The 15,095-nt window shown below is 44.8% G+C and overlaps 1 protein-coding gene across 6 annotated transcripts in view; it reads right to left on the minus strand.

The window, feature by feature from the left end:
• Sytl3 (synaptotagmin like 3) overlaps positions 1–14,609 on the minus strand; it is a 60,302-nt gene extending 45,693 nt beyond the window's left edge. For 2 of the 6 annotated variants that reach the window (XM_040283494.2, XM_040283493.2), the window contains exons 1-2: positions 14,250–14,608; positions 12,204–12,422 (exon numbers count right to left, since the gene is read on the minus strand). In XM_040283494.2, coding sequence (XP_040139428.2) covers positions 12,204–12,422; positions 14,250–14,470 — 440 coding nt within the window. In that variant the 5' untranslated portion in view covers positions 14,471–14,608. Of the gene's footprint in view, positions 1–12,203; positions 12,423–14,249 lie in introns of all 6 variants that reach the window. The other 4 variants (XM_040283497.2, XM_040283496.2, XM_040283495.2 and 1 more) reach the window with 3 other exon arrangements.
• Positions 14,610–15,095: the final 486 nt, after the last annotated feature.

The following is a 15,095-nucleotide window of genomic DNA, read 5'->3' on the forward strand; positions in this document are numbered from 1 at the left end:
TACCTTGCAGGCCAGCAGAGCATCGGAAAACCAGGGAGGGCTGGGCTGGGCTGAGCTCAGTGGAGGGCTCTGGTTAACATGGGCAGAACCCTGAGGTCAATCCCACAAAAAAATCATCATCATCATCAGGGAGAGCGTGGAGAGGTTAATGAGAGGTAGATTCACACCCTGTGAAGTGCTCCTGTACTGGGTGTTCAATTTCTGGGGACGTAGCAGGCCAGGTCTGATCATCAGGTGAGGTGGGCAGGAGGGGGCCTGCAGCTGGCCGGTGGACTGCCCCTCCTGGGCTGTTTCTCTGGAAGTGGTGACCTGCTGGAACTCGTCTACTCTCCCACACTTCCTCACCCATGTGGCCAAAGCCCTCATACCATCTGTGGAGCCAACCAGACACAGGCTGGCCTCGAGGAGTGACCATACCCACAGATGCCCAATCCAAAAGATGAAAGGCAGTCAAGGAGACAGAGGTAAGGAAGGTGGGCACACCTGAGCAAATAAATACCCCAGATACCTCTCACTGAAAGGCTCTCCAGCCCCAGTTCAGGACCTATACACTGAGCAAACTAAAACCCTGGTCCCCTAGTGCCAGTCCCCTAAAAGAACCATCTAATCATCTCATTTAATCTCCACTGAGTCCTCATGAAGTTTGAACAGCTAAGTTGGCCCACAGAGATTTGGGCACAAACTCAGAGTTTCTTGAGCTAATCTGAATTAATGAATGAAAGGGTAAAAACATCACCATCCCTTACACTCAGGCATTGCTGGTGGGACTGCAAATTGGTGCAACCACTCTGGAAAGCAGTATGGAGATTCCTCAGAAAACTTGGAATGGATCTACCATTTGACACAGCTACCCTACTCCTCAGTTTTTACCCAAAGGACTTAAAATCAGCATACTACAGTGACACAGTCACATCAATGTTTATAGTAGCTGAGTTCACAGTAGCTAAACGAGTGAACCAACCTAGATGTCCTTCAACAGATAAATGGATAACAAAAATGTGATACATATACTCAATGGAATATTACTCAGCCTTAAAGAATAATGAAATTTTGGCATTTGCAGGTAAATGATTATAACTAAGAATATGGTGCTAAATAAAATAAGCCAATCCCCCCAAAATAAAAGCCAAATGTTTTCTCTGATAAGTGGATGCTGATCCATAGTGGGGTGGGGATGGTGATAGGGAAGAATGAAGGAACCCTGGTTTGTGTAGAGGGAAGAGAGGGGAGGGGTGGGGCTGTGGGGATGGGAAGGATGGTAAAATGAGACAGACATTGTTACCCTAAATACATGTATGATTACACTACCGGAGAGACTGTGCACCATGTACAGCCAGAGGAATGAGAAGTTGTGCACAATATGTCAAAATGCATTCTACTGTAAAACTAATTAATTAATTTAAAAAACCCACCACCATCCTAAGCTACATGAAGACCACTGATTTTTGCACTGGAGGCCGTTTCCTCTGACTGCTAGCTTTGAGCTATACCCCTTCAGACAGAACTAGCCATTATATAAGCAATTACTCCATAATGACTTTTATAAGGACTCCTGTCTACACGAGTCCTGAGTTTCAGATGGAGCACCACATAGCAACTCTCGTCTATGGGAGAAGCAAGTCAATTCTGAAGTCTCTGTCCCCCCAGGGCCAACCCAGGGTGGCATGCCTCATGACAGTAACCAAAGGAAGCCTTTGATGCCTCTTCCCAGATGATTAAATCAGAATTGGGCTAGGAGGGCTTCTTGAAACATTTTAAGAGCTTACTAGGTCAACACTCTCAGGTAAAATCATGACTTGCTTATTTAAAAATTTTCAATCAATCCATAAATGCATCTCAAAAGGCAAACACATGGGGTGTGGAGAGAGCAGGAGCTGTGGAGTCAGAGGACGATCCTTCCACTAACTAGGCGGTCCCCTGCAGGAGGATTCTTAGAAGAATCATAGCCAAGCACCTGGTGCACAGATGGTGTTTCTGGAGGTTTCAGCATCCACCTTCATGGTCTTGACCCTTCGAATGCTGTAATTTCATCAGCAAAAAAGAAACAATTGTTTAAGAGCACTTCGCAAAATTCTAGTCCACAGACATTCAACAAACGCTAAGGAGAATAGAGGATCCTAACAGAAAGCTATTTGATCTCACTACTATTACCAGTGAGCCACATGTTGGAATGCAATTTTATTTTGCATCTAAGTTGCTTGCATCTGCAGAGGCATAAGCTATGGCACCTGTGCCTTATACACCAAGAAAAGTGAACATATGCAGGCGCAGTGGCACATGCCTATAATCCCTATGGCTCTAGAGGCTGAGGCAGGAGGATTTTGAGTTCAAAGCCAGTCTCAGCAATTTAGTGAGGCCCTAAGCAATTCAGTGAGACTTTGTCTCTAAATAAAATACAAAAAAAAAGGTGGTGCTGGGGATATGGCTAAGTGATTAAGTTCCCATGAGTTCAATCTCTGGTACAAAAAAGGAAAAGAAAAGTGAGTGTTTTAAATATTAAGGTATTTTCGTCAGTCAATGCAAGAGGTGGAAAGTTGGTTTGCATAATCAGAATTCATTGACTATCTGCAAGTCCATCTGTGCAGATCTGCTCTTCCACCAGTGCCCCAATGGCAAGGAATCCTCCAGAGAGCTCTTAAGAGGGCCCTGGTGGCTCATCAGATGCATGAGCTGAAAACAGCCAAATAAAGAAGATGGATTGTAAAACTGAAAAAAAATCTAACTGCTAGTTTGTCCAACTGCTTGGGGATTCCCAGCTAGAACAGACCTGTGTGTGCACACAGTTGAAAGCTTTTACCTCAAATAATCTTGTATCTCAGATGCTTTGCAGTTACAAACCAGTGGGGTTTTTCCAGAAGCGCATCTGATCTGATTTTGACTTTCTTACAAGAAAAGAGACCAATCCTGAGTAACCATGAAGAGTCAGAGAATCAAGATGAAGATAAAGAAATGATCTCATCGAGCTGCTACCAACAGTTCTTGCAAAACATTTATAACTGTCCTTTCCTTAACTTCAGAGACAGGCAAGCCCCCAGTCACACCCCATGCCAGTCACAGCCCTAGGCACTGTGAAGATGCCCCTCTGCAGGGGGCACCCTGAGAACCAGTGATAAGGTGGGAGCCTGATGGGTGGAGCCCACAGCAGGGTGCACTGAAGTTTAGCATGTGTCATGCCCTAGAAACATGTGGGGTGGGGGGACACACTCAGGTACCAGGAGGAGGAAGTGGCTGGCACCATGGCAGGGAGGGGCAGGCACGGTGGTGAACCCACGGCCCACTATGAGGCATTGATCAGTATTAAACTCGGTGCAAAAAGCAACAAGGGCTGGGCTGCCTGGGTCTCTGATTACGAGAGTGAGTCTGGGGCTGTGACTTCTGGTTTGCTACATCTGGTTGATGAAATAAGAGAAACTCTACTGCAGCCTGACGGAGCTGTGGTGGGTCAAGGCCTGCACTGTGGGAACTGGGCCAGGTGCCAGGTGCCAATCCACCTTCCCACATCACCCGAGGGGCCATGAGAGCGGCACAGGGAGGAAGGCTTATGCCGGACAGCCGCAGCTGGGGGTCTGAGGAGACAGTAAGAGCATCAGACAAAATGCCTGGGGCAGGAGATGTGGCGTCTGGGAGACAGAGAAGTGGCCATGCTGAACCTGCACACTAAGGGAATTAGTCTTCACAAACATGTCACACCACCATTGTGAAAAAGATAGGAGAAGCCAGGCTGGAGAGGAGGAGGGTCTAGGAAACTAACGAGGCCACGGCAGAGAGAAGTGCCCAGTAGGAGCAGAGAGAGGCCGCTCAGCCAGGCGCCTCCAGACCTGCAGGAGACCTGACTCACCGCAGAGGAGACCCAACAATCGCAGGACAAGGCCGACCTACACGTCAGACATTATCACTGAAGAAACCAGTCAGGTGGCATCGAAGAATAACCAGAACAGTCAGTTCCCATCAAAGAAACCGTTAAGAGGTTGATAAACAGATTCCCAGGGCTGAATAATCAGCCCAAAGGAACATTTCTTATTCCACAACAAACACTGTGGAGAAGCTGGATGAGGGGGTACATGCCATAGCCCCAGCCACTGGGGAGGCTGAGGAGGAGGGTCACTGGAGCCCAGCCTCAGAGACATTGGGAGACTCCGATCTCAAGAAAAAAAGGGGGGTAGGGGGAAATCAGTTGAAGAGACTTATTCCTAGGCACACTTTAGGAACTATTTTTAATAACAAGGATGCAGGTGGTGGGTGAGGGGGGAACAGTGTCTCTAATGCATAGAAACCAAATGATAAATAAAAATTTTAAAATACCCCTGACGTCTCTATAATGTTAAATTTCAAAATATAATGAGGATGCATTTGTTGCACATCTTTGATTAAAAGGTTGCAGTCCAGGATTTTAAAACCCAGAGAAGTCACTGCTCATGAAGGAAAGTCACTAGAAAGCACTCTCAGATATGAAAAAATATATAGTATAAAATTATAAACAATGAGTTTAGAAAACACATCTTTAGACCATGTGCTCTTCCTGGGGAAAAAATCTTGAGAAGGCACTACAGTTGATGGAAAATGAATCAAAATAAGGACTATGTGAACTGGGAAATCATGCTCTCCAGGAGTCAAAGTGCAGCTGGCTCAGCACACTTGTGGGACAAATAATCATAAAGCAAGACAGTAACAAGTGATCCTGGAAGGAGGAGCTCGATAACATTAAAAGTGATAACTGCAGGAATACAGATATTTCAAAAATGATGGGCAAGACGATTAAAATTATTTCTACAACATGTTCACTGGGATCACACCAAGAATCACATAGGATGTGGCCCTGTCATGATCCGCAGAGCCACACTCCAGTGAGCTTTCTACAGCCAGTAAGTGTCCATGAGCTCGCTCGCATCACTTGCCCACGCCCTTCCTTCAAAAGCAGCAGCCGCCCCCCCACTCCAGCTTCACCAGCACGGCTGCCCTCTGACCCTGACCTGCCTGTCGCTCCGCGCCCACGGATGCCTTCCTCCACTCCTCTGTACTCTTTTTTTTTTTTTAAATAGTTCCCAGACATCTTCCTGCCAAGCCCATTAATTCAATGGATCAAAAACATATTCTAAGGGCCAGGGTGATGGCTCAGTGCCTAGCATGTGCGAGGCGCTGGGTTCGATTCTCAGCACTGCAAATAAGTAAATAAAATAAAGGTCCATTGACAACGGACAACAAAAATATTAAACACACACACACACACACACACACACACACACACACACACACTCATCACTGGGGCTCTGAACTTGAAGGAGTCGCCAGGGAGATCTCCTTCTCTACTTTCCTCTTCCTGCCACCCCACCAGCTTCTTCTGAGTGCTCTCACGGCCTCCACCCCAGCCTCTACCACCAACTTCCCAAACCAGACCTCAAGCCCTGCCCATGCAGCGGCCAGCCCCTTCCCCTGCTCACAGAATAGATCCAAATGGACCTCCTATCCCACAGTCATGGCGAACTTGATGGGCCCACACTGCAACCCATAGTCTTCTCAGAACCATGGGCCAGTCTCTCTTGTCAGAAAACAAAACACCTTAGAATCACCATTTTGGACTGCCCTTACCAAGTCAGAGTACTTTTCCAAGCATAAAAGTAACAAATTTACCAGTGCCAGACTGTGGAGCCTGAGAATTCCTTTGAAATTAAACATAAAGTAACCATTGCAGACAGGCTGGGGAACTCCCTTCAAGGTTACAGTTTCAGTTCTTTGTTACAATTTTCTTCTTCTTTCTTTCTTTCTTTCTCTCTTTCTTTCTTTCTCTTTCTTTCTTTCTTTCTTTCTTTCTTTACCATTTTGAAAGGGAGAAGGAATTACTGTTTTCTTATCAGCTGACTTCAATACCATAGTTACAAATACGGAAATATTGATAACCGAGTGCATAGCAGATTGGCAAACTCGAGCATTTCCTTTTAAAGGAACACTTTGTTCGTTTCCAAAAACCACAGTGTAATTTAAATCTGAAAAAGGCACCCCCCAATCCTAGTGCCCTACATCGCCAAACATCACAGAGGGAGGAGGGACTTGAGAGGACAATCACAAGGGTCAGTTTTGTCATTAGGCAGAAACCCAGGGGCTGTCTTCTTTCAACAGAATGTGGGCTTAATAATGTTGATTCTGAAATATCCGCTTTAAAGGAGCAGAAGACGAATCATCTGAAATCTATGAACCACACACTGCATGTACTTGGTATGGGAATGGGCTGTGCACAATTTACTGTGGAAATTCTCGTAAGAGCGTGACCTAAAAGGAACAGCCAGCCTCCCAGCATCCTCCCAACTCCAGCACTTGGCTACCGTGCACTGTGCCAGCCTGGAACGCTGCCTCCTGAGGCTGACCTTCAACTTAGAGATGGTAAAAGACACAATGAAACAGGAAGCTTACTAATTCTCAGAAAGTTATTTTAAAGGCAGGACTTGCCCTGACTAATCAAGTGCTGACCACAGAATGAATAGGACTTCCAGCAAGAATGACATACGTAATACTATGAAAACATTCTCTTCAGCAAGTACAAAATAAGCTTTTTTCCCAAAAAAGTATTCCATAAATGTCTACGTTTTTACTGCTTGTTTTGGTATTACAAGGTGTCGAAGAACAAAATAATCATTACATTCAGTACATGCATAAATAGAATATTGTGATCATCTACCGTGTTCCTAAGAAAACAATGCACATATACTAAGTAAAACAGGCAAGCTGTATGCAAAAACTAAAACAGATGTCAGTGCTAGGTCAGAACTAAGAAACACCATATATTACTGGGTGCGGTGGCACCCACCTGTAACCCAGGGACTCAGGAGGTTAAGGCAGAAGGATGCAAGCTGGAGGCCAGCTTCAGCAACTTAGCAGGAACCTCAGAAGTTAAGCAAATCCTATCTCAAAATACAAACAAATAAATTAAAAGGTCTAGGGATGTAACTCAATGGTAAATCACCCCTGGGTTCAATTCCTAGTACCAAAATAAAACAAAAACAAACAAACAAAAATTAAAAATTAAAAAATCTTGGGCCAAGGATCTAGGTGAGTGGAGCCATAGAGTATTCCTTGGTGCAATCTAGTTCAGTAAGACCGAAACCTGTACGGCAAAGACAAAGCTCTTCCCTTGTGAAATCAGGCGTAGTAGCTATGCTCTTGAGAATTAATATATGTATGACTCTGAAATATTTTACACATTAATTTGTTCATGTATTTTTTTTTCTTTCTTTCTCTACCAGGGATTGAACTCAACCACTGAGCCACATCCCCGGCCCGTTTTTTGTGTTTTATTTAGAAACAGGGTCTCTCATTTAGAAACAGAGTTGCTTAGTGCCTTGCTGTGATGAAGCTGGCCTTGAACTAGTGATCCTCCTGCCTCAGCCTCCAAGCCACAGGCACATGCCACCATTCCCAGCCAGGAGTACATTTTCTAACTTCTGAAAGTTTTATTTTAAGCAGGAAGTAATTTTGTTATAGAACCATTATTGAAACATTGTGTGATTTTCCATAAAAATTCTCCCATGCAATGTAGAAAATAAAATGAATGCATCCCGTGACAACACGCTTACCTCCAAATCCTAATCAAAAAGGCACCTGAGCCAAATTAAATCCCTTATGATAAATTCCAAGATGTACGTTCACCATTTCTGCTCTGCAACAGCTCAGGACTGAGAACCTGAGAACTGAGGTGGTGAAGCGCCAAGATCAAGGTCTGGGTCTGTTTCCAGCTGAGCATTATGCTGCTCCCCATTGGCACCAGCTGTGGCACCAGAGGCACCGGAGTAACTAAGAAAACACCGTGAACCTGCTGCAAATTGAAACCTTAGTCTAAAATCTTCTCATTGTCTTATAAAAGTTCAGTGGCACATATATTGTTAAAATATTAAAAACATGGAGAATTTCTTGAGCAACAAGTTTTGAACCTAATCAGACCAAAGAAGTCTTACTACCAGCAAAATATCCCAATGAAAACAAAGCAAAACAAACTCTGGGGTCAGGGGTGCAGCTCAGTGGTAAAACACTTGCGTATCACATACACAAGACCCCAGGTTCCACCCCCAGCACTACAAAATAATAATAGTAATAGTAATGATAAATATACATAATAACCTCTTGGGAATTTGTAAATGTATGATACATATTCTCAAATGAAACAGGAGCATACTCACAAATACCTGAAGAATGAATCTGTTAGGTCATAGCCAATTACAAAGCAAGTGAGAGCGCCTATGTGATAGCAATTCCTCAGCAATCTTGTACCTCAGAGATGAGCAGATGTCTCCCAGACAAGTGGAATTTGAAGCCACTGCATAAAGAATTTTTTTTTTTTTGCAGTCTTGGAGATGGAACCCAAGGCCACATGCATGCTTGACAAGTGCTCTCACTGAGCCATATCCCCAGCCCTAGAACATTATTTAAGAAGAAAAAAAAATCAGTACAAACCTAATGACTTAATCTTACCTTTAAAACAAAAATGGGGCTGGGGTTGTGGCTCAGTAGTGGAGTGCTCGCCTAGCACATGCAAGGCCCTCAGTTCAATCCTCAGCACCCCATAAAAAATAAATAAATAAAATTAAGGTATTGTGTCCAATTACAAAAAAAAATAATAATTTTCTTCTTCTTTTTTTTTTTTTTTTTTAATGAGCAGCTTGGCGTAGTGGTATACGCCTGCAATCCCAGTGACTCAGGAGGCTGAGACAGGAGGATCAAAGTCAGCCTCAGCAACAGCAAGGTGTTAAGCAACTCCATGAGACTTTGTCTCTAAATAAAATACAAAATAGGGCTGGGGATGGGATTCAGTGGCTGAGTGCCTCTGAGTTCAATACCCAGTACCCAAAAATAAATCCCAGTACCCCCAAATAAATAAATAAATAAATAAATATTTTTAAAAATGAGCAAAAACAAGCAAATATATAGCTTAGTCTCCCTGACATTTCAACATAGTTTTATCTTGGGCCATTTCATTTTTTTAATTAATTAATTAATTATTTTTAATTAGGTATATATGACAGCAGAATGCATTTTGATTCATTGGACACAATTGCAACACAACTTTACATTTCTCTGGTTGTACACGATGTAGGTCACACCATATGTGCAGTCACACATGTACCTAGGGTATTGATGTCCATCTTATTCCACTGTCTTTCCCGCCCCCATGTAGCCTCTCTACCCTTCCTCCCATTTGCCCGATCAAAGTTGGGCCATTTCACAGTAGAAACTCTCAATAAATTCCAAGGAAGGGAACCCAAGTGTTAAGCCAGGGTAGGCTCATGCTTCTGCCTGCTTTCCTTCTTCCTTCTCCCCAAGCACACCCTTCCTACTGGAGTCACCTTCTTCTGGTGGGCACCTGCCGAGGACCACACCTGCCGTCTCACTGCAGAAAGCAACATTCAGCCAGCTTCTTGGAGCCCTCTCCACCTCCCCTTCCTTCACCGAGTTCTCTCTGTTGCTCCTCTCCCCCTTCTCTGTTTCCTCTGGTTCTCTGGAGCCTTAAGATTGCTGCAAAGCTAGCTGCTCGCTGCTTGGCCAGGCCTCAGAGCGGGCTCCAGTCTTCCCTCTCGTCCCTGCAGCCGAGTTCCCTCACCCCTTTTTGAACTGCCTCTCGGGTCCCCACCACTTGGGTACCAGGCTCCCACTGGGTGCTCTTCACCGTAGGGACCTTCTCATTGCTCTTTTACCTTCATCTTCTGCCTCTCGAGTCCACCCAGCAGAATAACACTCTTGGTAGGGTTTTCATGGAGTACATGGGGACACAGCTGTTTGAGTAGCTTTGAAGACTCTGCCCTCCCACGCAAGTATCCCAGCAGGTGGCCACAGTGAGGACTCAGAGGGGACCTGGGCTCCAGGGGACACTGTATTATGTCTCAGCCTCCCCTTTCTCCTCCACAAAATGAGGATGAGGGTAGTAGCTACCACTTGGGATTGTTGGAAGGTTTAAATACAGCTGAAGGAGTACTCCAGCTACGGGTGGTCTAGAAATCCGCCTCTTCTCTCCCTCCTCAGAGCTCCTCTGAGCTCCCCACCCCCAGCAGCTCTGCTGATGGCAGCCCTCCAAGAGAGGACTTTCCCTGAAAGCAGAAGCCCTCTAAACACATCCCCTGGGCCTACCACACAGCCCAGGCCAGCACAGCTCACAGGCCTTTTGCTTCACAACAATCTGTAAGTTGGTCTGTATTTTTAATTGCTACCCCAGAGCTCCCCATTCCTGAATTTAAAAACTTTCCCCCCCTCATCCTGTCCTCAAAGCACTTCTTCCTGAAAAAGGAGCCTCAAGCTGAGGGAGAAGCAGGGGAGAAAAATGAGTGGGGCCAAGAGGATTTCTCAGGTCCCAGGGGGAGGCGGCGAGGAACGTCAAACAGCCTTCTGAAGTTTACAAAGCCTTGTCTTTGGTCCTGAACCAGGAGGGCAGCCAGAAAGGACAAAGCTGGAGAGAGGACGAGGGCTGGGAAGAAGGGGCAGAGCCAAAGGAAGAAGGCAGGCACAGATTAACGGCCCACCCGCATCCCCACCACTCAGTGATGCAATTACCTCAGGTATTTTGAAAACACCCTTATTTCAAAATAAGGAAACTGGGGTTTTAGAAATGACATTTCATGTACTTAGAGAGTTACAATGCCTGGGCATCATGCCCTCTAGGACAGAGATTTCAAGATGGGTCAGCTTCCTGGGAGTTGCCTCAGCCCCTAAACTCCTGTTTTGATTTTTAATTTACAGTTAATCATGAGAAGATGAAAAACTACTGTGGGATTTTGAGTCTCACCAGGCAAGGTTTATCAAATTAATTTCTTTCTTTCTTCTTTCTTTCTTTTCTCTCTCTCTTTCTCTCTCTCTCACCCTCTCTATCTCTCTAATTCTATCTCTCCCTCTCCCTCTTCTTCTCCCTCTCCCTTTCTTTCATGCCAGGGATTGAACCCACGCACAGTTAACCACTGAGCTACATCCACAGCACCCCATCCACCTTTTTTTTTTTTTTAATTTTGAGTCAGGGTCTCACTAAGTTTCTTAGGACCTTGCTAAATTGCTGAGGCTGGCCTTCCTGCCTCAGCCTCCTGAGCCACTGGGTACTAAATTTCAAATCTAGAGCATTGATTGAAATGGGGAAGAAGGTATTTAGACCTTCCTAGAGATGATTGGAATTGTCATCTGCTCTCCTGAGGGCCCCAGGCCTGCTTCAACATCCATGTGTCCAGGGCAGCTCATAGTGGGGGCTTTGGTTTTCACTCTTGAGCTAAGAAAAGCCTGGAAGGCTCAGACTCCAGCCAACGAAAGAAACAAGGGTGACTAATGGAAGTCAGGGCGACATGGTGAGCTGCTGTGGAATTCCTGTTTTCTCTTTGGTGGAATAACTGAAATACATTACACCTTGCAAAGGGACGGGAAATTAAGTAGATTAATGTCAGGGTATCAGGTAAAGATGGCCCTCCTGGTTTAGGAGAGAGAGCCTAGACACCATCCCCACTGTGTGAGCAACTCTCCACTCTGTCCCTGGGCTACCTGTACACATTTAGATGTCATTTTTCAGGTCTCTGATTACTCTCCAGATTGACAATGCCTCACATTCCTCCTTCTGGTAAACTCCATGGTGTCCTTTTTCACCCTCTCCCCCAAAAGAGACCCCTCCTATGTTTTCAAGGAATCCATGACTTGCCCATTCTTGCTTTGAATGATACTGATCCAAGGCAAATCAATATGCTGCCATTTTCAAAATAGGCAGCTCAAAAACACCAATTCTATGTTAAAATTTGTTTAAGAACCTTACCACCAAAAGGTTAAAATGAACATAGAGTCAGTATTTCACCAATAGGAACCAAATCTAGTTCTTTATCTGAGTATCAAATACAGTCCAGCTAGCCTCCTGCAGAGAGGCCTTGTTGAAAGGTGCACAGGCTCCCCCTCACATTCCCTAGGCCCCATTCACTCCATTTTCACTGAGGAAGATAAATTAAGGCACTCGTCAAGTGGTCCAGATGAATCTGATCTCCAGGGTTAATCCCTCGGTGGCCTGACAAACTGCTATAAATTTAAAAAAAAAAAAACTTTTTAATATAACAGTTTTTTTCAAAATAAAAGGACCCCCAAGCCACTTTGGGCACTCTGGAAGCATCTGTTGATTGGATTGAGGAGTGGCTGCTCTTTATTAAAGGGTTGTTTCAGACCTCTGTGAGGCCTGGTAGTGGAGCCATCTGACCCCTGGAGATGCTCACCTTTCCTCGAAGCACACCGTGCACTTCCAGGTGGAGCTCCTCCCCAGGAACACACGGCACTCAGAGCACACACAGTGGCTGCAGCCCAGGCACACGGTCCCCCGGTTCAGCAGCAGCCCCAAGGCCCGCTGGCAGCGTGCACAGCACTTCTCCTTGTACTCACGGCTGGAGTTCCTGGCTCCTTTCCACCGGAGATGCTGCAGGTGTGTTTTCAGTTTCCTGTGGCCCACAGAGCCAAACAAGATAGGGCTGCATGGAATGCCAGGCTACAGGGCAGAGCCCACAGTACCCCGCCCGCTGCCTGTGGCATGGGAAAGGGCTTTGGCCTCCGACATCCTTGGGTTTCCACCGCAACCCTTGGAGCTGAGACTCAGGGTTCTCTGAACTGTGAAGCAGATGTCAAGCTTACCACCCAGGTGTCTGCAGGGATTACATGGCAAAGCATAAGTATATGCCTAGCGTAGAGGAGCTAGCTGCTACTTTTGTTGTAGGTTCAGCCTTGTGTGCCCAAGAACAGCGAAAGAAGAAAAAAGACACAGAATAGGGCATCCATTCTAATAAGCAAGGCATGGAAAGATCCACAATCATAGAGCACACATCTCTGCTATAGGTGCAAGTTACTCGATAAAATTATTTAACCAATGCTATGCTTTTGCTACTTTGTTTTTAACAGGTGATCAGCACACTTCCAGCCCCTAACTCCTCTAGACAACAGCCAGAGTGGAATATCTGTTTTATATCTCCCCCAAATTGTCATTAACCAGAGCACTTGTTCATGGAATGTCTCTGTTACCTAGTTTTAGAAGAGAAGAAACAAGATTGCATCAGAAAGGTACTTTAAAATGCAACTTTCAGTATTTGCCCTAGAAACACTGGGACTGAGTTCCTTGCCATAGTACCCATGTAACTTTGTTAATGTTCAAAATGTCTCCAGATCATTGAAAGCTCTTTAATCATCAAAGAAAATGCCATTTTTGTCAGCATATTATGTTTTCGAATGGAAGAAAGTTTACAAGCAGATACACTCTGAAGCTTTGCAATCACAAGGGAGGATGGAAAAAGAGCACTGTACCTTCCAGTTAACCAGAAAATGTTCCTTGTTTCTCAAGCATTTGGTTGTCCAAAGTTTTACATTCTGTGTTTTTCTTGGCAGACTTCAAAAGAGTTCTGCCCTTGGATATAAAACAAAACTAAAAACATATTCCATTTGCTTTTTCTTTTCTTTTTGGTGGGGGGATTGAACCCAGGGCTTCATGTCCCCCATAAACATTGATAAACAGGCACCAATATATTTTAAAAAGATGGACCTTAACAACTAACAGTGGACAGTTTTTTATAAATATTGTTTTTTATATATCTTTATTTAATTAATTTATTTTTTTAATGTGGTGCTGAGGATCAAACCCAGGACCTCTCATGTGCAAGGCTAGCGCTCTACCGCTGAGCCACAACCCCAGCCCCATGGACAGTTTTGATACCACCCAGCACTGCCTTATTAAGTGTTAATTCATATCAAATAGCTCCTGCATCTTAGAGACAGACAGGAAAGAAACTTTGTTGGCAAAGTAGTCAGGGACAGGCTAAGCAGGTTCGTGTGTATGCTCTGTCTTTCCTCAAAGCCAACACGGAAGCAAAGGTGGCCAAAGGAAAAAAGAGAGCAATGGATTCCATCAGACTTGCTCTTCCACATGCCTTCTGGTATATTCAGGTTACACCAAAAGTAAGGTGGGAGAACTCTTAACCTGAGAGCATGCTTTTGAGGACTTCCAGAAACCTGAAAGTGCCCCTTGGATTACTGCCCCAAAGCAGAGAAAAGGACAAGCAGACGGACAGCAACATCACAAAACGATGAGCAAGGGCAGCCTCCCTTTGTTCTTACCACCTTCCAAGTTTAGTTTGATAGCAAAAATAAGCACCCACATGCCTTCATTCGGGCCCAGCAGTTAGTGAGCAGTAACCAGTAAGCAGGTAGCCCAAAGCCAAGCAGTAGCAGACTCGGGGCAGAAAAAAGCCCAATCTGCGTGTGCCCCTCTGCAGACGACTCACCTTATCCTTTCTTCCTCTAGGCTTTGAACAGCCTGGTCACGGTGCAGGACCTGGAGAATGACCTCGAGTTCTAACTCCTTGAGGGAATCCAGATTGACTTCGTGGGCCATTTCTTCTCCTTTTTCTTCCACCCAATTTGGAAGAGTTTCACCGTCCTGCCAAAGGGCTCCAGCGTCCACAGTCACCCCCTCGTTCTCAAAAGAGCCCCTCTCCAACTTCATCGGTGACTCTGCTTTGCCTGGCGCCCTTTTTCCTTTTTAACTGTGTCATAATCCTCATGAAGAAAGCTCTCAGAGGCTATGCCTCTGCCAGTCACTGGGGGAGTGTTTTCACTGGGTGCTGCTCCCGCCTCTGACGTCCGCCTGAGACTAGAGCATATCTCTTCTGAGGTTTTGCCAGAGATTGTTATAAATTATGCATGGCTCCAAGCAGATAATTTCTGCAAAGCAGAAGCAATCTCCAATCTAAAATAAGTTTACAAATAGCAGTAAGAAGACTATCAATGACTTATAGAAGATAACCTTTCCTTTAAACTGTTTCCAGGTCAGAAAAAAAAATGGTCATTAAAGCCCAGGCTTTTCAATACCTGTAAAAAAGAAAAGAAAAAAAAGCATCATTTTTTCCTGGCTTGAAAATCTCCGCAGCATTATTGCAGAGAAGACCAAATGTTCTATCCAGACAAATCTTTCCATTTTCTGTTGTGGTGATGGTGTAGCACTTTAAATTTTATTAAATAAAACTTCCTATATCCAAAAACCCTAAACTTCCAAAGTTGGATTTCTTAAATTTTTTTTATAGTTGTAGATGGACAGAATGCCTTTATTTTATTTGTTTATATTTATGTGG

The sequence above is a fragment of the Ictidomys tridecemlineatus genome, chromosome 8 (assembly GCF_052094955.1).
Source record: "Ictidomys tridecemlineatus isolate mIctTri1 chromosome 8, mIctTri1.hap1, whole genome shotgun sequence".
NCBI lineage: Eukaryota > Metazoa > Chordata > Mammalia > Rodentia > Sciuridae > Ictidomys > Ictidomys tridecemlineatus.